The 21454-nt window shown below is 41.5% G+C and overlaps 4 protein-coding genes across 6 annotated transcripts in view; 2 read left to right on the top strand and 2 right to left on the bottom strand.

The window, feature by feature from the left end:
* Positions 1-7372, top strand: part of CMSS1 (cms1 ribosomal small subunit homolog) — a 177411-nt gene extending 170039 nt beyond the window's left edge. Inside the window, exons 6-10 of the mRNA XM_083438487.1 lie at positions 795-897; positions 2156-2216; positions 3407-3494; positions 4470-4558; positions 7151-7372. Coding sequence (XP_083294613.1) covers positions 795-897; positions 2156-2216; positions 3407-3494; positions 4470-4558; positions 7151-7234 — 425 coding nt within the window. The 3' untranslated portion in view covers positions 7235-7372. The remainder of the gene's footprint in view (positions 1-794; positions 898-2155; positions 2217-3406; positions 3495-4469; positions 4559-7150) is intronic.
* The window catches only part of FILIP1L (filamin A interacting protein 1 like), a 182625-nt gene extending 165492 nt beyond the window's left edge, over positions 1-17133 (bottom strand). The window contains exon 1 of the mRNA XM_083438287.1: positions 16974-17133. Within this exon, the coding sequence (XP_083294413.1) occupies positions 16974-16999 (26 nt within the window). The 5' untranslated portion in view covers positions 17000-17133. The remainder of the gene's footprint in view (positions 1-16973) is intronic.
* LOC310676491 (cell cycle control protein 50C-like) lies at positions 7527-15246 on the top strand. The gene is made up of 7 exons (XM_083438461.1): positions 7527-8896; positions 10016-10126; positions 11121-11222; positions 11637-11727; positions 11981-12121; positions 13626-13835; positions 14793-15246. The coding sequence occupies exons 1-7, from the start codon at positions 8696-8698 to the stop codon at positions 14975-14977; spliced, it is 1041 nt and encodes a 346-aa protein (XP_083294587.1). The 5' UTR covers positions 7527-8695; the 3' UTR covers positions 14978-15246.
* A 352-nt stretch (positions 17134-17485) lies between the features above and the next one.
* Positions 17486-21454, bottom strand: part of DCBLD2 (discoidin, CUB and LCCL domain containing 2) — a 32071-nt gene continuing 28102 nt past the window's right edge. For all 3 annotated transcript variants that reach the window (XM_083438361.1, XM_083438363.1, XM_083438362.1), the window contains exon 15: positions 17486-21207. In XM_083438361.1, coding sequence (XP_083294487.1) covers positions 20765-21207 — 443 coding nt within the window. In that variant the 3' untranslated portion in view covers positions 17486-20764. The remainder of the gene's footprint in view (positions 21208-21454) is intronic.

Genomic DNA, 21454 nt, shown 5'->3' with positions numbered 1-21454 from the left:
TGTTTTGGTCCTTTAAACAGAATTGGTTATTTTCTTAGTGTTCAGTAACAAACTTGCTTGCTTTAGGTACTTGGTGATGGTTGACAATAAAAATTTTGATGATTAAAAAGACAAGAATATATACACATTTACTCATTGCAGTCCAGTTATCAACAATTATCAATTTGTGCTAGAAATCATCACATTTCTCCCCAGATTCTGAACTGGTATGAACAGTGTTTGGAAGGGTTTTAAAACCAAGCTCTCATACTTGAAAATATCTAACGGAGCCCTTGTGCCAGATAGAGTTATAGAAAAATGGAGTATACATACAAATCACAAAAACAAAAAATACTTGAATAATATACAATGATATATTGTGGTCATAAAACTGGTGCAATATTTAGTTCTATAATATTTACTATATTTAGCTTTATCTGTGGTTTTTTTAATATAAAGAGTAAGGTGGAACTTAATCTGTAGCGTTTCTTTTATACACACGTACACCCAGAGATATAAAGAGATCAAAACAATATTATGCTATGGTCATTTGGGAGATGGGACAGCTTGTCCGGTGTCTCTTGACATTTTAGGTGGTCTTGCTTGGCCATGCTGTTTGATGCTCACCTACCTGCCTGGAGTGATTAGCTTTGGAAATTTATTTATTACAATGCTGCTTTTACAAAAGTCAAATAAACTTAAAAGTTTGCCTACCTGCCAGTAGGCACGTAAGCACCACCATGTTCTCGTGCAATTAGTCATTGCTCTACATTTTGCATAACTGCTCCTGCGGCATGTCGTCTCCCCCACTGCAGTCTGCCCCAAATGGGCGAAGCTCCGTAAAAACCACACGGAGAAGAAGTCGGTGGTGATGATGATAATCTGCAGCTCTGCTCTTCGCTGTCTGGAACTCATCAAGTATGTCGTTAAGCGATGTAATAGAAGCTGGCACCCCTTTCTGAGGTTTTGTCTGAAACCACGGAATCACAGGCAGAACCCGGGCACTGCCTGTCCTCTGCTAGCCTACAAAGTCACAGATGTATTTGCTCAGGCGGCTTCCCTACACTGGTAGCTTCCTTGCCTAGCTCTAGCATGAATATTTCAAGTCCAAAATAACATTTTGCATTTTTTAAAAAAGCATCTTAACTTGTTGCATATGGTGTTTTGTTAGTTCTGGGAAGCATTAGTCTCCATCAAATGGATTGGGATGCTACAAATGTATTCCACCAGTACCACTTCCACTCCTTCCTTGGTTGGTTTGGTTTTATATGTGTGGTTTTATTAAAGGGAAGGGGAAGAATGATAAACCACCAAGGAGGACAGAGGTCATTTTAATAGGTGTGTACAGAATAAATTACAACAGATGGGGGGTTTTTTGGTCCTCCCCCCCACCCCACGTAAGGTGCACTTTCTGAATTTCCCAATTTTTCATAATAGCCAGAACCTATACTAGTTTAGAATATTTGTTCATATATCCCAATATTGGATGTTCTGGTAGGCAGCAGCTCTTAAAAGTCTTACACAGAGAGAGGTTTTTTACATTACTTGCTACTTCAGATGAAGCTACTTGTATTTTTAGATAAAGATATTAAATATGGGGCCTTCTGCAAATAAAGCATTGCTTTACCATAGCTCTACCACCGAGCTATGGTCCCTCTCCCCATATTTTTTAGTAAAAGGTGCATCCTTCTCCCTTATTGCATAAGTTTATCCGGATTTGAATCCTGAGCATTCTCATTCTTCAAGCAGAAATCATGTCAGTGGCCAAGAAGTCTGACACCATTAGTGAAGGTACAAGACTGCTACCACCTAGAACAGAGGTGGGGAACGTGTGGCATTCCAGATATTGCTGGACTCTCAGTTCCCACCATCCCTGTCTATTGGTCTCGCTGGCAGGGGCTGATGGGAGTTGGAGTCCAACAACTTCTGGAGATCCATAATTTTGCCAACCTCCCCGAGACAGAGAGAGAGGTAAAACAAAAACCTGAACGTGTGTCTCATGTTGTAGGCTGGAGTTCAGCAGGCATTCCCCAGGGCTGGAAACACTGAGGATAATTACAATTTAATAAACTTTCCCTTGGTGCATTCCTTCTTTTTGTACTTGAAATACATCAGTTCCTGTCCTCGTTTTCTTTTCAGTTCCATTTTTCTTTTTTAAAAGTATATTCTGTTCTAGGTCAATGGCAGCATTCAAAGGAGATGGCAAGGTGATGAAGATGTTTGCAAAACACATAAAGGTAAGCGTGGTTAAGAGACGAGTTTATTTCTATAACTATTTTCTGTTCTCTTGCCCTTTGGGCGTCTCAAAGCTCTTCTAACCACCTCCACCTCCCCCTTCCACCAATTACTAGTCTGCTAAGAGATCAGCAAACAGGGGATACTATCCTCTTGGGCTAGTAAAAAAGAGAAAGGCTTCTACCATGCAGGGAAGAGGAAGAGGGAAAGATCACTCTAGCTCCCTCTGCTTGCCTTCTTTTTTTTTATGCTGCTCCTGGAGGAAAAGCCTTTCCTCCTTCATCTAGCAGAGAAACCAAGTGGTATGGCAGAGAAGGGATGTAACAATCCCTTTAGCAAAATGGCTAAATACAGTGTGTAGTTGCCTTCATGTGCTAACTGTGTCCAGTAAGTATATTTCCCCTGCTTAGTCCTAGGCAAGCTACTGCAAATTCAATCTGGTGCTAACTTTATAAAATCAAGTACATTATGCATGTTAACTTCATACAGATTTACATTTCTTAGTTCCACAGAAGCATACTGATTTTTCAGTTGTTTGTAGGTGGTGGTGGAAAAACGTCCATTATGGAAAAAGGTGGAAGCATTGAATAGCACATTAAAAGAAAACAAACACTGTTTATAGTTAGTAGGCTTTAGTTACTTTCCTTTTCCCCTTGAAAAGTTTCCCACTTAGCTTCCTTTTCTTTTCCATGGAGTAATGCCGAACGTCCGTTAGTCTAGAGATTTCTTCAGATGTCTTTTAAATACAGTGGTGCCTCGCAAGACGAAATTAATCCGTTCCGCGAGTCTCTTCGTCTAGCGGTTTTTTCGTCTTGCGAAGCAACACTATTAGCGCTATTAGCGCTATTAGTGGTTTAGCGGCTATTAGCGGCTATTAAAGGCTTAAGGGATTAGCGGATTAGCTGCTAAAAGGCTATTAGCAGCTTAGCCCCTTAGAAAAAGGGGGTGGGGAGCGGAAAAAAAAACCCAGGAATCGCAAGACATTTTTGTCTTGCGAAGCAAGCCCATAGCAAATTCGTCCTGCGAAGCACCACTGAAAACGGAAAACCCTTTCGTCTAGCGGGTTTTCCGTCTTGCGAGGCATTCGTCTTGCGGGGCACCACTGTATTTGAGAAGGAACTGGAAATGTATATAGTTGTTCTCTCCCCTGCCTCCTGCAAATGCTGCCTTTTTCTTTCTTTCCATCAAACAGATACAAGAGCAGGTGAAGATGCTGGAGAAAGGGGTCATCCATGTGGGTGTTGGGACACCTGGAAGGATCAAAGCACTCTTAGAGCAAGGTAAGGCTGTGTTGCAGTAATGAAAATGGAGAGTTCCCCCACCCCTAAGAATGGTTTCATGAGTCTGTATATTTGATCATCTGTGGCAGGCCATGTTTGCATGCCACAATAAGCCAAGAATCTGTGCTTAATAAACAATGGTTATGCACAAGCTGCATACAGATGTACACAGCCCAGTTGCTTCCCCTTCACTCATCCCTTTGTACAAGTGGGTAAGCAAACTGGGAAGGGAATAGCTTACACCTACACAATGCGCTTAGCACAGTCAGACTGCGATGAAGCTTGTTGCCTGTGCTATAAAGGCATCAGGTTGAGCTTTCCTGGGAAGACCATTCCACAAATGGGGTTGTCACCAAAAAGGCCCTTTCACTTGTCATCTGCTCCCCCAACTTCAGAAGAGGGTCTCCAGAGTTGATCTCTATGTGTACAGGAAGGTTTGTGTTATAGAAGGGGGTACCATTGATGCTAATGCTCACCTTTTTTGCAGTTTAAAGCAGGAATTTGCACAATGGAGGGGCTGGAGTGTGGAATCCTGCGGCTTCTACCCAGTCTCTTAACAATGGTTGAGCAAGAGCCAGCATTACATCATTTTCATAATGCTGCTTATGACACACCGCTTTGGGAATTTGAACAGAAAAGTAGTTTATAAATAATAAATCATCAGCGTAATAAAAGCACAGTTCTTGCGTTTTTATGAAGTAGAAGTTTGGGGAATTAGTTGCTGGCACATACTTGGGATTAGCATGCCAGTGGCCGTTCTGCTTTTGTGTTTAGCTATTCAATAGGCACAGGACTGATTTCATAGCCAGAAACTTGCAGGGATCTTTCTTTATTGTCCGCTAACCAAGAAGGGCAGGACTAGCAAAGACTAGCTGCCTGGGGATTGATTGGGCAGCAAAGAATTTTAAAAGCCCAGTATCATTTTGATAATGCACTTGTCACGCTACTAACAAATGTCTCTTACTGTCTCCTCAGATGGTCTTAGCATGACATCCTTGAAGTATGTCATCTTGGACTGGAATTGGAGAGATCAGAAGTTAAGAAGATTAATTGACATCCCTGAGGTACCAAGCATAATATTTAACAAGTAAAAGCCTGTGTGGTGTCTTGCATTCTTCTATTTTGCATTCTAGAAATGCATGGGGAAAAGGGACTTTTTACACAAACGCATACCATAATTTTAGTTTTCTTATCCGAGGCTTAAGAGATATGTGCTGGGCCATTGCACACATTATGTGCGGAACATGGGCTTGTCACTACATGGGTCAGCTAGTCTTTACATGGTGCTGTGGTGCTGAAGGGCTCTGTCTAGCTGAAGCAGGAGAGAAAGTATATGCAGTCATGTCTTGGGCTGCCTCTCTCTTCAGGCTCTGTGGCATGCTTACCTTTCCTGCTGTGATTCTCTTTAACACCTCAAGCCTACATTCATTTTCATTAAAGTCAAGTTCCATTGATTTCTCTGACACCTCCTTTCAAATAAGCTATGTAGGAAAGCAGCAGCATAAGCAAGTCCTCCTGCTGCTTTCAAAAAGTTCCAGACCATAGGATTTTCAAATAGAGTGTCTAACAACAACAATAATCCATTAGAGATAAGCCTGGAGAACAGAACAAAAATTCTTCTAGCAGATTTCACATATGTACTTTGTTAACTCCAGCCCTCTACCTAAGGAGGATGAAGCAATTTGATATCTAACATCTACCTTCTTTTGAAAAAACACAATTCCATAATAGGGCAAATCATCTGATCCTGTAAACTTAATTTTTGATAATAATCTGGTAGCTTAGTGGGGAAAATTGTACTTTTAAGGCTGTACTCCCAAGCATACTTTCCCCCTTTATTACAGTTTAAATTTTAAAAAGAAAAGTACAGTTGAAAAGTACAAAATGCTGTACAAAACTGTGACATGCAACTGCATAGATGTATATAATCTATGTATACATCCATCACATGATTTATACCTATTTTCTCCTGTGCCACCGAAACCAAAACGAAAATATATCTTGATTAGAATACGTTTATATCCCACTAAAACAGTCCAAAGCATACTTAACTTGGTATTAATCCCTCGGGTATGTTTAGGGTTGGGTTGTGAGTGAACTGTGCTGATTGCTATACCTTGTAATTTATGGCAAACACTGTTCTGTATATGCTATCAAACCAGCAGGCACTTAGCTACAGCCTCGGTCAGAAAATGCCCTTTAATACATGGAAGCAGCATTTGCAGTAATGATACACCGAGAACCATAGGATGCATGAGATGCCCTCTGGTGCAGCAAATCCATTCTATCACACTTTTCACAAGCTGGTTAACAAACCAGGAAAGGGCAAGCTTTGTGTTATGTCTGAATATCTGGGGATGTGGTATATTTGACCCTAATAAGCCAGGATTGCTATCCCTCTTTAAATGCTGTTCACTTATAATTCCTGTTCAATTATTGTTATTATTATTATTTAAAAAGCCAAAATCTTGGATTTAGAAGTAGCACTCAGCTTTTCCCTTCCTGGCTTTACACTTCACACAAGAATGAAGCAGAAACAATCAGGATCAATGCACTAGCAAGCAATCCAAGAATAATTGTTATGTGTGAATGTGGCCAGGGCCTCTTTTGCACTAAATGTGTTGCGTTTGACCTTTCCACTCTTAAGCCTTGTTTTACCAAGCTGTTGAAAATGTCACAATATAGTAAGCCCGTTGGTTTTCTCAGTGTTCAGAAAAGTCAGCTACTAGAGATTGCAATGAATTTCCATAACTGAAGCAAGAAGGTGCCCCCTTGTGGCATTTTTCAATGTGAAATTATTATAGTAGCAGCTGATGCAGCTGGCAAAATGACTAATATGCATACATAAAACTGAGTTTTATTGAATTTGTTTTCTAGCCAAAATGCTTGTAATTGAAACATCATTTACTGTCAGTTACCCCAATGACCTTTCAAACAGGTATAGGTTAAAACTTCCCTGCAGACAAGCTCAAGATTTGTTTAATTTTTACTAGGCTGCTTAGCCTCCCACATGCAGATAGTGTTGCCCAGGCTGACTTGAGCGGTGGATCTGATAAACTCCTAATGCAGAAGGAACTGTTAACTGCCATGGGCAAGTTACAAGCTGCAAGTTTGCAGGCATGTTTCTTAACCAACGGTGTTTCATAAGTACATGTTTAATGAGGGGAGTGTTGTGCCACTATTAAAAATAAGAGAAGGATAAGGTATCAGCTGGCTGGAGTGTGTGAGTTCGTGAGAGAGACAGCACAATAAATGTTTGCATGGGGGTCTTGCAGTAACCTTCAAGGGTGGCCCAGAACATTTTGCCACTGTAGGCAAAATGCCCTGCTGCTCCCCCACAGATCTTGGGCCTCTCCCTGACTACGCCATTGTGCCCAGATTGCCCCTGGCCCAGCCACTGCAACTGTACCCTAAATCTGCAGCTGCACTTGCACTGCCACCATGATGCAGTGGCAGCAGTGGGGGCGTGGCTTTTGTGGTGAGCACACTGGTGGTGCTGCAGTGGTGGCACAGGTGAAGCTGCAGTGGGGCTGACAACTGCTGGGGTGGGGAGGAATGGGCAGATTTGCCTCCTGAGGCAAAGTTCTTCACCTCGCCTCAAGGAAGTGCTGGCCTTGGTAACCTTAATCCTCTAATTTTTTTTTTTTTTTCTTCAGATAAGGAAAGAAACCATTGAACTTCTGGAAATGGGACTGATCAAACTGTGCAGAGAGGGCTCTGTGAAAGTGGGACTCTTTTAGATATAATGTTTGCCCTTGAATTCAACTCATCCTTCAGTCTGCCCAAGTTGAGGCTGCTTTTTAATTCTGAAATGCATATGGTAGAAACCCTTTTGTCACCCTCAATTCTTTTGCAATAAAGCCAGCTTTTGTATGGAGTCCTCTACTGAAATGTTCACGTATAATGATATGAAATCGAAAGTCAACACAGATTTTTCCACCAGCACATAAAGTAACTATTAACTCAAAAGATTTACTCAAAAGTATAAGCTAGTGGGTAAGAGACTGTTTCACGGGTAAACTCATTTCAGCAACAAGCTCACTAGGAATCCTTGAATGAGCCTCCAGGTCAGTTTGGGTGTACATATCTCAGCTTAATAGGCTGCAGTTTAGAAATAATAGTGCCAGCTTACGTTAAAGAGCAGTTGCAATGATTAACATGATACATGTGTACAAAACACCTGAGGAAATGTATAAATTATAACTGTTAATAATGATAGTAATGTCTCCTGAGCTTTTCATCTGCAGCTCTGCTTATCAATACAGTTCAGTTTTCTGGAAGGAAGTAACCACCAATAGATCATCTTACTGTGGCAGAACCATGGCTAAAGTATTTCCAAAATATCCTTAAAGATCAGTGCCAGTGATCATAATTGTCAATGTATAGGGATAACTACCCTTCTTGATTTTCTTTAGGGGAACTCCCCTGTGTTACTAATATCATTACCATAGATCGTTGTAACCTGGAATATGCCACTGTGAATTCAAAGCATCAGGTAGCAAACTCTCGTTCTTATGGCAGATATGTAGACCAGGAAACTTGAAGCAAAATGGATGCTACTTGTGAGTAGGATGCTTAATTGACCCCAGAAAAAAAATGCAGAACTGGTGTAACCATTGTCTATCACTCGATTCTCACCCTACTTGTTATTAGCAAAATCTGCCCTTTTACCTCAGTTTCAATGCAGCTTTGGAATCTGTGAAGGCGGGGAGAAAGGGAAGCCTTAAGTTGTGTCAGTCGGTAAAATTTATATGCTGAAAATCATTGGTCGTCACAAAAACACAATCAAGTCAGCTAATAAATTTGACAGACAGAAAATCTGAGGAGTAATGTACCACCCTGCGTGCAGGATTTCCAAATAGACCAGTGCAGATGATCCTACTAAATTGTGTCCTAAGCTGTGTGGAACAACAGTAACAGCTAAAAGGGTGGCAGCCTTGGGCAGGAAGCAGTGGCAGGTGCAGGAGCCTAGCAGATGTAAGTCAGGTTAAAGTACACCAGCAGGAGGATGGCACAGGCTGGCTAAAGGTGATTATGACAATAAAGTACAAGGAGGGCATTATTCCCAATCAAATGGATCAAGTTAATAAGTAATTCCAGGAAGTTACCAAGGTTCTTAAAAATGCTAAGTAGATAGCAACAGATGAAAAATACCTTACGGTACGACAAAAAGGCCAGCCAAAGACTTGTCCGGCATCAACATGAATGAAAAGAGCACCGTTTCACCAAACCGTCCGTCGAGATGCCCTGATAATACTGCATATAAACAACAGAGGCTCCCAGCCTGGAAGCCCCAGCTCACCCCAGAGCTCGTCCTCCCCAGTTTCTTTATCATTAGCCTCTTCTGCCTTGTGATGGGAATTGTACTTCTATTGGCTGCGACAAGAGTCAAAGAAATAAAGGTTTGTTTTCATTGTGTGCTGGAAAGCATGCATTACAATATTGGTAGACTGTAAAATAGAAATTTACAATGGATTTATTTTGTTTTGTTTAATTTTCATAACATTTGTATATGATGTCCTCATTAATCCTAACGCCATAAAATAAACATTTTGGTGCAATCCCAAAAGTGAAAGTACTGACCTTGGCTCCCAGAGACCTGACTTCAATACCCACTTTGGCTATTATGTTCTTTATTTCTTTCGCAAAGGAATCAATAATGTAAGTAGTCTATATTGGTGAGCATTGTAACATCGAGGGAGTGAGGGAGTGATCTGAGGCCAGACTTAAAAGCATTACACTGGTGTGAGCAGCTTCAGTAAATGAATGGATAGAATATCTGAACTGGCTTTTGGACCAACAGGTCTACCATTGTCTAGAGAGGTTGGGAAGGGTAGACCCTTCAGACTATTTAACAGTTAAGCATTCTGAAGATGCTGAAGAGACTACAGATGGACCTGGCAATGGTCTTGTTTAAATTGTATCTGTAGGCCAGCTGCCTTTGAGACCATTGGTGGAAAGGTGAGTTATAAATATTTCAAATACAATACTGGAGTGCCGTTAGACAAGCTTCCAGGCCTGTTCTCCACAGGGGTGTTTTTTACTCCTTTAAGGGTTGTGTTTGTTTGTTTGTTTGTTTGTTTAACTGTTGTGTTTTTAAATGCTGTAATCTACTCTGAGATGTTCTGGTGAAGAATGAGTCAGAAGTACTATTAACCACAATAAGTGGCAAGCTTCTCTTGTAGAATAGATGTAATTAAAAACACATGATTGTGTACACATTAAAAGTGGGCTGCAACTAAATAGAAATAGTATTTGCCAGTGGAAGATGCTTGGACTTTGAAGAACTTTAGGGGGAAGGATGTTCCAAAGGGGTTATTCAGGACACGTCTTGGCATGTCATTGCTGTCTTAGCTTGAAAGCTCCTGTGAGGCCATTTAGTTGCCCTGACAAACTGTCACATTTGACCATCTCATGGAAATCTGCAAAGGCCAAACTGTAAAGCCTTTAAAGCTAAGAGATCTTGTTCTCCTTTTGCAATGATGACAATAACTTGGCCTGTTTCTTTCGTTTCTCGGCAGATTAATTATTCCGATATATGCTCACATTGTTCAAAGCTGCGTGAAAACTCTTCAAACTGGGAGAAGGAATGCCTGTGTCTCACCAACTTCACACTTCAGGAAAGCATGCAGGTAAGTGATTGTGGAAAAGTGAATAATAGGTTGGTTTTTTTTAATAAGCAACACAAGAGCAGAATTAAAATTAACTACAGGAGGAAAGGAAAATGTTACCTACCAAACCTCAAATATTTTAAGGCTATTGAATAAAGAAAAATACATTGATCCTAAGGAAACCAGAATGATTTTGAAGTGAACGTTTTGAAATGTTTAAAACATTTTTTGAGCGTTTAGCTGAGTTAAACACTTTTATACAGTAATTTCAATGGGAGTGTGTTAAGCACATGCATAATTCTCACTGTAAAATCAATGGAACCTCAGTGTTTCAATTATTGGCTGGGTTGCACCCTATGGTACTCTATCCAATTTTAAGCAATTTTAGTGTGTTAGCTCTTGTCATTCAATGACTAGGGCTACAACCATTAGCGTAGCGTGACCAGATACAAAAAGAGGACATTTGTCATGCGGGCCACACCTGTCAAATTTTCCTTTTCTGTTACAGGTGCAGGAGCCCTGTCTTCTTTTGCATCTGGCACCCTACCTTAGGGATTGATTCCCATATCCCTGCCCATCTCTCAGGAGCTTATCCTTCAGTTTATTCAACCAATGCTGAATTCAGCAGCTGAGGATGTGAACTGCCTCTGTGGAAATAATGTCAGGCAATCAGAGCAGCCTGTCTATGCTGTTTTGACTGATTTCACGAGCGCATCAAGCAATGAACATTAGAGGAAGACCTTGTGGAGTAATCGGAAGAGATCATTTTCATTTATTGCTAGCCTTACTCCACAAACCAATAAAGTAACAATTTAGGCTTGTCTCTTGGGCTTAGTGATTTGGAGTCACACCAATTCTTTCCCATCAAAGGTCTCTAGGGCTTTTGATGGCACTTAGATCTTGGACATTCAAATTACTGTCCCCCTTCATATTGGCTATTGTCAATAGTTTGCCAGATTTAGCTTTGAAACTCATTTTTTAATTCCTACACGTTATCCCTTAAAAAAAATTGCAGGGTGATGTCTTCATGTACTACGGATTGCATAATTTTTATCAGAACCATCGTCGCTATGTCCTTTCCAGAAGTGATGCACAACTATTGGGTCGGAAGGCAAACGTAAGGTGGTTTGAAATTCTTTTAGTACTTCTGATGTTTGGTTTTTTTAATCACATGATGCCATTTTAAGGGTAGTAATTCTTAATATATTATTGACCAGAAAGAAGTCTAGCTGGTTCAGGAATGTTGTGCTTCTCATTCATTGTCTGGACTTTGTAATGTTATGCTGAGTGAGGTGGGCAATGTAAACATTCGAGAGGGAGAGTCCTTTGCCAACTGGTAGCAGCCACACTAGGAAATACACTCCCTGGCATAGTGTGACAGTCTTTCCCCATTGATTTTTCATCACCAGATAAACAACGTGTCTTTTTCAGAACACATTTCCTGCCGTTTATGAATAGCTGCATTGTTTAACATTATGGCTTGATTTTTCAGAGAAATGTGCTCCTAATTGCATTATGGTTTTGAATACAGATTCAGAGCAGCAATTGTGCACCTTTTGCAACTTACGAAAACGGGACACCCATAGCTCCATGTGGTGCAATTGCAAACAGCATGTTCAATGGTGAGTGCTAGGTGCATCTGATAATATTTACCTGAATACGCAATCTTCATTATCTATTTGAACTGCAGATTTCTCTCTATATGATAGAAATGTAAGGATGTCATCACACAGTCCCCATTGGAGGTTTTTTAATGTCGTGCTTTAAATGTATGGTGTGGATGTGACCATATTCTCTTAGATCAGCTAAAATAGTCGAATTAAAGGCATTCAGTACTGACTTAGCATTAAATCACTGTTTCTAATTTCCATACAGATACAATACAGCTGTTCTACTATTCTGCTTCTGTAAAGGCTGTCAAAGTCCCACTTCTGAAGCAAGGGAATGCCTGGTGGACAGATAAAAATGTGAAATTTCACAATCCATCTGCACACAACTTGTCTTCTGCATTTGATGGTAAGAATGATCCCATTAGCTGAAAGGTGGTTCTTCAGTTTTTGAAATGCAGCTAATGGGCTTTCTAAAACTGTCCCCGCAGGCCTCTTATGTGGCCCTTGGAAAACTTTTCTGACTACATTTTTCACTAGCTCTGCTTCAGACCTAAGTGTTTTTACCTGGCTGGAATGTGCCTGTGAACTTTGATCATGCTTTTGAAGTTTCATGCATTGCTTTGAGGTTTCCCCCCACAATCAAGTGTTATGTAATTTTTATTAAATTAAACAAACAAGTAAATGCCTCTTAGCCATTTACTATGGGTAAAACCTCAGCGCCTAGGACTTGCCGATCGCATGGTCGGTGGTTCGAATCCCCGCAGCGGGGTGAGCTCCCGTTGTTCGGTCCCAGCTCCTGCCCACCTAGCAGTTCGAAAGCACATCAAAGTGCAAGTAGATAAATAGGTACCGCTTTATAGCAGGAAGGTAAACGGCGTTCGCCGGTTCACCAGAGCAGCTTCGTCACGCTGGCCACGTGACCCGGAAGTGTCTGCGGACAGTGCTGGCTCCCGGCCTCTAGAGATGAGCACACAACCCTAGAGTCTGTCAAGACTGGCCCGTACGGGCAGGGGTACCTTTACCTTTTAAATGCCTCTTGCTTGTCTGGATGAAGGGCAGAAGAAACTAACCTGCTGCAGAAATGTGAATCATTCACTTGTTGCTCTGCCTGTTTGCCTGTGGCCTCACCCACTACTGGCATGTGGCCCCTGGAAGGTTGCCCCGGAGGGAAAGTGGCCCTTGGAAGGTTTCCCCATCCCTGATGCAATGTAACCCAACACGTCTACCTTTTCTCAAGGCCAATGCATCAGATTTTTTCCACCAGTGCCGAGCACCTGGGACACCATCACAAAATGATGTGCCCTTTCCTTCCCAGAACGTGTGCCCATTTGCAGTGCACCTTCGCTTTAAACATGGTTAAAAAGATGCCTCAATATTGATGTTAACCACGCTTAAATTTCCCGCTTCAACTGAGGTCAGGAGCAGGGCCAATGGATGCAAATCTGCTCCACCTTATATGCATACTGGAAAAGCAACTTTCTTGAAGCTACATTCCTGGTATGTTGCTTGACTTACAAGGCAATCCTGCATGCCCCACTGAACAGTGGGACATACTCCTTCATAAGTGTGTCTGTGATGGCTGCATATAACTCAATACTCACTTACTAGGGAGTAAGACCCTTTGTTTAGACTACTTAGGTCAGACTTCCTGAACCTTGGATGTTCCAGGTGTTGTTGGACTCTAGGTCCCGTCTGCCACAGCCAGCATGGCCAGTGGTCAGGAATGAAGAGAACGATTGTCCAAAACATCTTGAGAGCACCATATCGGCGAAGGCTGAGGCATGCTTACCCACTAGTGAGACTAAGGTTAGACTATAAGAAATATATAGAAGTAGGGGTAGCTGGTTCACCTATAGCTATTCATTTTCTCTCTCACTCACTCTCCCTCCCCCCGCCCCCATCTATCTCAGGCACGGCAAGACCACCTTACTGGCAAAAACCAGTATATTTATTAGATGAAGCAAACCAAGAGAACAATGGCTACACAAATGAAGACTTTATCATCTGGATGCGTGTATCAGCATTTCCTACATTCAAGAATCTTTACCGTCGCCTCAATCGCATCAGGCAGTTTGCAAATGGGCTCCCAGCAGGGACGTACGGGCTACAAATATCCTATAGTATCCTTTCTGTGTGAGTTTGTGTCATGTTTTAGCTATGTGGGTTATAATTGCCAGGTTTTCTGTAGACGGTGAGGGTAATCAAGGAATACATAGCCAGAACGCTACCTGGCAGGCTAATAATGCATGCAGTTCATTGCAAAATATAGCTGAGTTTTGAGGAGAGCTTCTGCTTGTCACTTGGGTGGAGGAAACATACAGTGGGCTGATGCAGATCTCTGTTTGTCTAGCTCAGTCTCCCCAACCTGGTTCTCTACAGATGTTTTAGACTGTAAAGGTAAAGGGACCCCTGACCATTAGGTCCAGTCGTGACCGACTCTGGGGTTGCGGCGCTCATCTCGCTTTATTGGCCAAGGGAGCTGGCGTACAGCTTCCGGGTCATGTGGCCAGCATGACTAAGCCGCTTCTGGCGAACCAGAGCAGCGCACGGAAACGCCGTTTACCTTCCCGCTGGAGCGGTACCTATTTATCTACTTGCACTTTGATGTGCTTTCGAACTGCTAGGTTGGCAGGAGCAGGGACCGAGCAACGGGAGCTCACCCCGTCGTGGGGATTCGAACTACCGACCTTCTGATCGGCAAGTCCTAGGCTCTGTGGTTTAACCCACAGCGCCACCTGCATCCCTGTTTTAGACTGTAGGTCTCACTATACCTGACCATTGGCCATGGCGACTAGAGCAGATGGGAGTTTCAGTTCAAAACTTCTGTAGAGCACCACATTAGAAAAGGCTGATAATCGTGGTAGTGTCTCATCAATAGAAGATGCGTATTGCAACAAGGAGAGTAAACTGTGAAACACTACATATATTCCTTTTAAATATGCCTTTTGCACTGTAGGTGCTAAGACGGGGAATCTAATCCTGGATCTAATCCTGTTAGCAATACCTAACCCTTCGGCATCTTTTAATGCTCATGTATGTTCCAAACTGTTAATAAAACTTTAACATCATCCTGTCAGATTTCCCAGTTTCAAAGTTCAAAGGAGAAAAGCAGGTGGTCTTCTCGACAGTAACATGGAGCGGAGGAAGAAATCCTTTTCTGGGAATAGCGTACACAGTTACTGGTGCAGTGACTCTGCTGGCAAGTTGTATCATTACAGTAGCTCACTTGAAATCCAGGAAAAACCCCAACAAGGGACTATAGGACGATTCCCTTTACTTGATAAAAAGTTAATAGTACAAGTGCCCTGCCAAGCCAGAGACCAGAAATGAGAGATACCTAAATTTCCTTCCTGATTCTCAGCACACCATCATCTGCCCTTAAACCAGGACTCCAAAAGACAGCTTTGGATTTTGGAACCTTGTTTAAAGGCAAATGGTTTGCTAAAAATCACTCTGCAGATGGCGCACGGATGCAGTGGCAAACCATGGTTTACGCAGAACACAGGCAGAAGTTTAGAAACAGTAATATTCGAAGGATAATATTCAAAGCTACCAGCATGAGTTTGACTAAACTGCAGGAGGCAGTGGAAGACAGAAGTGCCTGGCGTGCTCTGGTCCATGGGGTCACAAAGAGTCGGACACGACTAAACAACAACAACAACAACAACAATATTCGAAGGAAGGAGTCTGTGAAGTCTCGGCTCACGCAGCAATGGGCTGAGTTCCTGTCTGAATTCATCTAGTACTTAGTATAATGAATGCTTGGCTAGGAACTACGCCAGTACATTTGGTCTGATGGATGTTTACAGCTAGGTTAAAAGTTCACGCAAGTTCTCAGGTAACAGCCATGTGGATCCCTGGCCTCTTGCACATCCTCTGCGGCAGTGACTCTGTTCCCGGAAGTGTCATAGGCAGAACAGCACATTGCAAGAAATGTAGAGTTTAAAAAGGAAGAAGCTGTCAGTGTAAGTAGTGTTTACACATGAATCTGCTCATTAAAATGTCTATTTCCATTAGTTCATCTTTCGTATTGAAAAGCTCTGTACCGAAATTATATACAGCTTTCCCAAATACCGGCCTCTGAGAGATTAAAGAGTGATTTATTTCGCAGCACGCAGTGGCATTTATACACTTCAGGAGATAAAGCTATAAATGGCACCACAGCCAGCTGCCACCAGGGGGGAATTTTAAAAAGCGCCAGGCAATATCAAGTTAGAATTAAAGCAAAAAAGTTGCAGTTAAATCCCTCTTGTAAGAAATGCTCTGTGGATATTAATGACAAGGAAGGAGACATGCTGGGTTTTCTTGGTGCAAAGTTGTGGGGCTTTAGCTCCACATGCGCTGTGCATTCTTAGTCTTGTGCTATATAATTCTCAACACAGTGGTTAAGTGTGTCAGAGCAGAGCTGCTGGATCCATTCTGCCCCAGCAACCTGTCGCCCAGTAGCCAGCCAAATGCTTCCCAGAAGCCCCATGAAGACAACAATCCCCCACACTATGCTATTTGTGATCAACTCCTGCCCAGAAACCAATGTCCCCACTGTGGAAGGATGTGTGGGTCCTGAATTAGCCTCCACAGTCACTTACGGACTCATTGTTAAGACCATGTTCATGGAAGACAATCTTACTCGGCTATAAGTGATCGCCAAAGAAGATGATTTGCCTAACTAGCAACAGGTATTTAGAGGAATACTGCCTCTGAATCTGGGGCTTCTGTTTAGGTGACCATCACTATATAGACCTAATCTCAGTAGATTTATCTAAGCATGTGGCTATCAGCATACAGTGGTACCTCTGGCTACAAACTTAATTCGTTCCGGAGGTCCATTCTTAACCTGAAACCGTTCTTAACCTGAGGTACCACTTTAGCTAATGGGGCCTCCTGCTGCCACCGGCGCACAATTTCTGTTCTTGTCCTGAAGCTAAGTTCTTAACCCAAGGTACTTCTTCCGGGTTAGCAGAGTCTGTAACCCGAGGTACCACTGTATTTTATGGCAGTGAATTATGTAAATTAGGCCTGTGAAGATGTCCTTAACAGAACTCATCTGTCTGGTACCATTGTTCCAGTATTAGTCAAGGGGGGGGGGGGGAATGGTTCACTAAGATAATTCCTTTCAAAAATTATCAGCGCTCTTTTAACGGTGTGTTACCAAGGCAGATGGGGTAGAACAGAACAAGCCTGTTTGCACAAGTAAGCAATAGGATCGGGCTGCTCCGAATCATCTGAACAATATGTAAGTCTATTGCGTTGTGTCTTACCTGCATATTGCCACTGAGGTTCTCATGTCCACAAACAGTACCCCCAAGATAAAATCAGAATCTGCCAAACAGAAACTGCTTGTCAAAATGTAGCTGTAACTGACTCTCCATCAGCTGGGATATTCAGCGACATTAAGCTCCAAAATGGAATCTGCTTACTTTTTTTCCTGTACAAGAATCATGAGTTCCACATTGTGCATTTTATTAAAAGGTTTTAACACATACATTAAAAAAATGCTATTCATATTATCTAAATTCTAGCAACATATACAGAGTGACTACAGAACATGCTGAGGTAAGGAAGTACATTCTAGGAAAACAGCCACTCGACACTTATTTGCACCCATCTCACCTGCACTAGCCGAGTGACCCCTCTGCATACCTTGAGACAATACCAACAGTGAGCCTAAACCCCAAAACACTTGTGTGGATACTTGCCTGTGCTGTGTGTCTTACATTCAGGAATCAATAAGTTAGTACCTAAAATACAGGGCAGTAAATCAAGAAAGCTGTTTTCATCTAATCAGCCATTTAATTTTGATACATTCAATTGCTCACACCATCCCTTTTATACTGTTGTAATATTTTATGTGCTGGCAAGCTTAAATCTGCAACATACAGTGGAGGTGGACTTGCTTGTACTAAGGTTTGTGGGTTTGGATACCTGCAAGACTTCAAACTAAGCATATACACTTTTGTGCACAATTCCAGTAACAGGCAGCTTTGAAAAACAGCCCTACCGTGGCTTTTGGTAGTCTCTTGTATGTACATTTGTGAATTTTTGTAAGAAACATCACACATACACAGTTCTATACTTTGGCGTGGTACAAATACACCAAGCCACTCTAACTGGTGCAACATTCAAGTTAAAACACTCAGAGCGCAACCCCTATAACATGTTTAATCAGAAATAAGCCCCATTCAGTTCACTGGGCTTACAGCTAGGGAAGTGGGTACAAGATTGCTGCCTAGTTTCATTTAAAGATAGCTACCATCTGTTTAGAATCTGAGCAGAAAATACGTTTCTAAGAAGAATTTTTAGTATCTAAGAAACCTAGGTTGTGTTCTATTCTACTGGGCATTTGGAAATCAGCCAGGATTATTTTCCTGTTGCTTTTCTGCCATTAATTTTAGAGTTTGACATAGTTTACTTTGCTATTTGTAATGTAGCATTTGGTGCACTGCCTTGTAACATATGCAGAAGAGTGATTTATAAATACTGTCAATAAATAAAGGTAATAGTTTTTCATTCTGTTTACAAGTAGTTGTTTGCTTGATGTGCGCCACTGAATCCAACTGCAATCTCAGGTTTTTGAAGAATTTAGGTTTCTGATTCCAATTTGTAACTAAGAAGTTCCAAGCTAAGGAACTATGTTTTGACTGGCAAGGTGCACGAGTGCTACCATCTGAACTTAAAAGAGTTAATCCCTTGAATTTTACTTCCAGCAATGAATCACCTTTTGGCAATGGCAGGAGGTGGAAATCACTCTGTTGCAAATGTGCTATTTCTACAGCATGGTTTTCAAAGATGCAGATATGTACGAGTAGGACAGCTGAGTCTAGAGACCCTAACAGAGATAGACAATGACACGATTAGGGTGTCATATATTCAACACAGATTTCGTTGAATCCAACCTGGCAGATATGTACCCATATCCATTGGACCAAACGAAGCAAGAAATTATAGACTGGGCCATAGAATAGAGTCTACATATACACATATTCTGAAAGTTTTCTTAGGCCACACATTTAGCCTCGGTGTACCGTAGTTTACAGAATAAAAATAAGTTATGTTATCACTTTTATAAATAAACAAAATATAAATGGAACAAAGCACAAGAGCGAACCAACATGCCATACTGTTGAAACTAAGTATTGGACTAAGGCTGCTGCTCTCGAGCTGTTGTGGGCTTCAGTCCCAGCTATAGCCTGGTCCTCAACATCCGAAGGGGCCCCAGGCTAGAGAAAGCTGGGCTAAGGAGTACTAACTACATTTAAGAGTTGTGATTGTCATGATTTACCTTTCCAGCCAGCTACATTGAGATATATTGTGCATTCAACAATACAGACCACAAGAAAAATAGAAATGGGCAGTATCCAATGCAGTTCAAGTGGATTTTGGCTTCCTTACCCTTTAACCCCCTGCCAGCTTCTCTCTCTCTGAAGAAGATTTGGTGTCTGTGCAGAGGAGGAGAGGAAGGGAGAAAGTCTCATTCTGCAAGTGAACAATCTGCTGCTAGCAGACGAACACAACGGGATAACACCCAATATTCTTTTGAACTATATGTTCATAATGAAGTCCATAAAACTGGGCTATTGCGTATAGAGGGGATATCACATTTATCTGTTCTACATCGTCGCTACAGTGCTGTTATAATACAATAAAAACAAAGCATTCTTTTCATGTCACCCTAATGTGCTTTGTAAAAAATATATACACATTTAAAGCATGGCCAAAGGGAGACTGGCTTGTAGGTTATACAGCTATGCTTTCAGCAATTCTCATTGTGCACAAAAGTTACTAACTGGTTTCAAGTATATAAACCTTGGAAAAATAATTTCACGAGGAGTTAGAAGGGGAAATACCTTTAGTCCCGAATGAAATGGTATGATAATTTTGAACTTGAAGAATCTAGGGGTGAAAAAAATATTTTTTATGCAATACATAGTAGATCAAATGCCAATATTTTAAACATTGCTATATTTCAATCTAATCGCCATCTCACATTCAGAAGGCTCCATGACATCAATGCATATATGCATTTTCTTAAGGCATATACCTAAAATCATATTGGGAAAACCAAGCTTTTCATCTATGCATGTAAAGACACCCTGATTTACGTTAAAAACCTACATGCAATGATGCCAGTGTGCTTATGTTTTATAGAAGTGAACTTATCCTTCCCTCCTTAAAAATATCCCTTCCTTTAATCTAAATAAAATATTATTATTTTTTGCTGTTTGAGGCCATCATTGGAGGGCTTTGGGGTTATTTTTTTAAATAAATTATAGTTTTAGTTGAGCCAAGGATTCTCAGTAAGGTCCCTTTTACAAATTTTAGTAAATTTGTAACAAATCTTAGAAAATGTATCATCTTCAGGGACTTCACCCCCCTAGGAAGTGGCAAGGAGACCCAAATAGTAGGGAGAACAGCATTCATACAAAACTACTCCAAAGGGATCAACAGAGAGTGATTACTAGTGTATAGCAAGTCATGCTTGCCAGAGATTCCAGGTATTTTCTACACTACCAGTTGATTTCATCAAAGAAATCAACAAAGGAAACTTGTTAATTTTAGGGATCAGTTTTCCTTATAATTGCCACTAACTTCCTGTTACAGGAAGCACAATAATCAGTTTACTTTTACAATGTGAAGCCTTATGAAAATACCAGCTTGCTAGATAGCAATTAATTTGAAATTGGTATGTTGGACTCAGTGACTTTTTCTATATCCAGAATAGTACCTTTCCTTTTCTTGGCTCATGGACCATAGGTCATTTTGATTAATTATATATCTATAGTGGCACATTATATATCTGTTGTGGAACGTGTATTTACACTCAGCGATTCAGCATCTTTGAAAGCTTCTCACACCTGCCTAACAAAAAAATGTAGTGCCCATCAGTAGTGAATGGAAAGCCCATCATTCTATAAACAGGAAAGCAGTAGTTGTGTACAGACCCTCAAAAGGGTAATTGACTCATTTTTTCTGGGCTCCCACCAAGTCACACATTTTTCTTCCAACGCAAAAAGTGATCTCCAAAGGATTTAATTTTTGAAAGCCACATTCTCTAGCTAACATCTTCTTTATTCTCTGTGGAATGTGGCATGTTCTGTGGTACCTGGTATACCAACTCATCTGTGGGATTGAGTCCTGGCATTCCTTTGGGTGTGTCATAGAGTACTCGAGTAGGCGATGAACTATCCGATCTGGAAACAAGTTTGCTGTATGCCCCAACTATGGGAGCGGCTTGGTTTCCTGGAGCTTTGAAAGTAGATACAGTAGAAATGCCCAGGGGAGCTGCGGGATGACCTGACATATCCATCACAATTGGTGTTGCATATTCTGGTCCAGTGATAGGTAGCGGTTCAGCATAGGCATGGTAAATCTCTTGCTCGGGTGAATTGTAAGGATCCATATCAGCATAGCTTGTTTCGTTTCCTTCTTCAGGTTTAAAGGTTGATCTCTGGTGAAGTGTGCCAACAATTCCTCCCACCAGGGGCTGTGCATACTCTGTACAAAGAGAGACCAGTATCGTCAAGGGTTTTCCAGCTGTCACATACTGCCATTGCACTGGTAATAAAAAAAAGGGCACATCACACATGAGACTGCTCCAGTGGGAAGATCTCAGGAGAGCATAGGGTCACTGTTCATTTGAATCAGCACCTCTGCCTATCAGTCATGTTATGTGGCTACTCTGATCTTCTGATGGTACCTGAAATTTGGGCAGTGGTTTCAGGCTAACAGTGGTCTCAAGTGT

The sequence above is a fragment of the Podarcis tiliguerta genome (assembly GCF_965153285.1).
Source record: "Podarcis tiliguerta genome assembly, chromosome: 4".
NCBI lineage: Eukaryota > Metazoa > Chordata > Lepidosauria > Squamata > Lacertidae > Podarcis > Podarcis tiliguerta.
The sequence above is the reverse complement of the archived record's forward strand: the minus strand, read 5'-3'. Positions and strand labels throughout refer to the sequence as shown.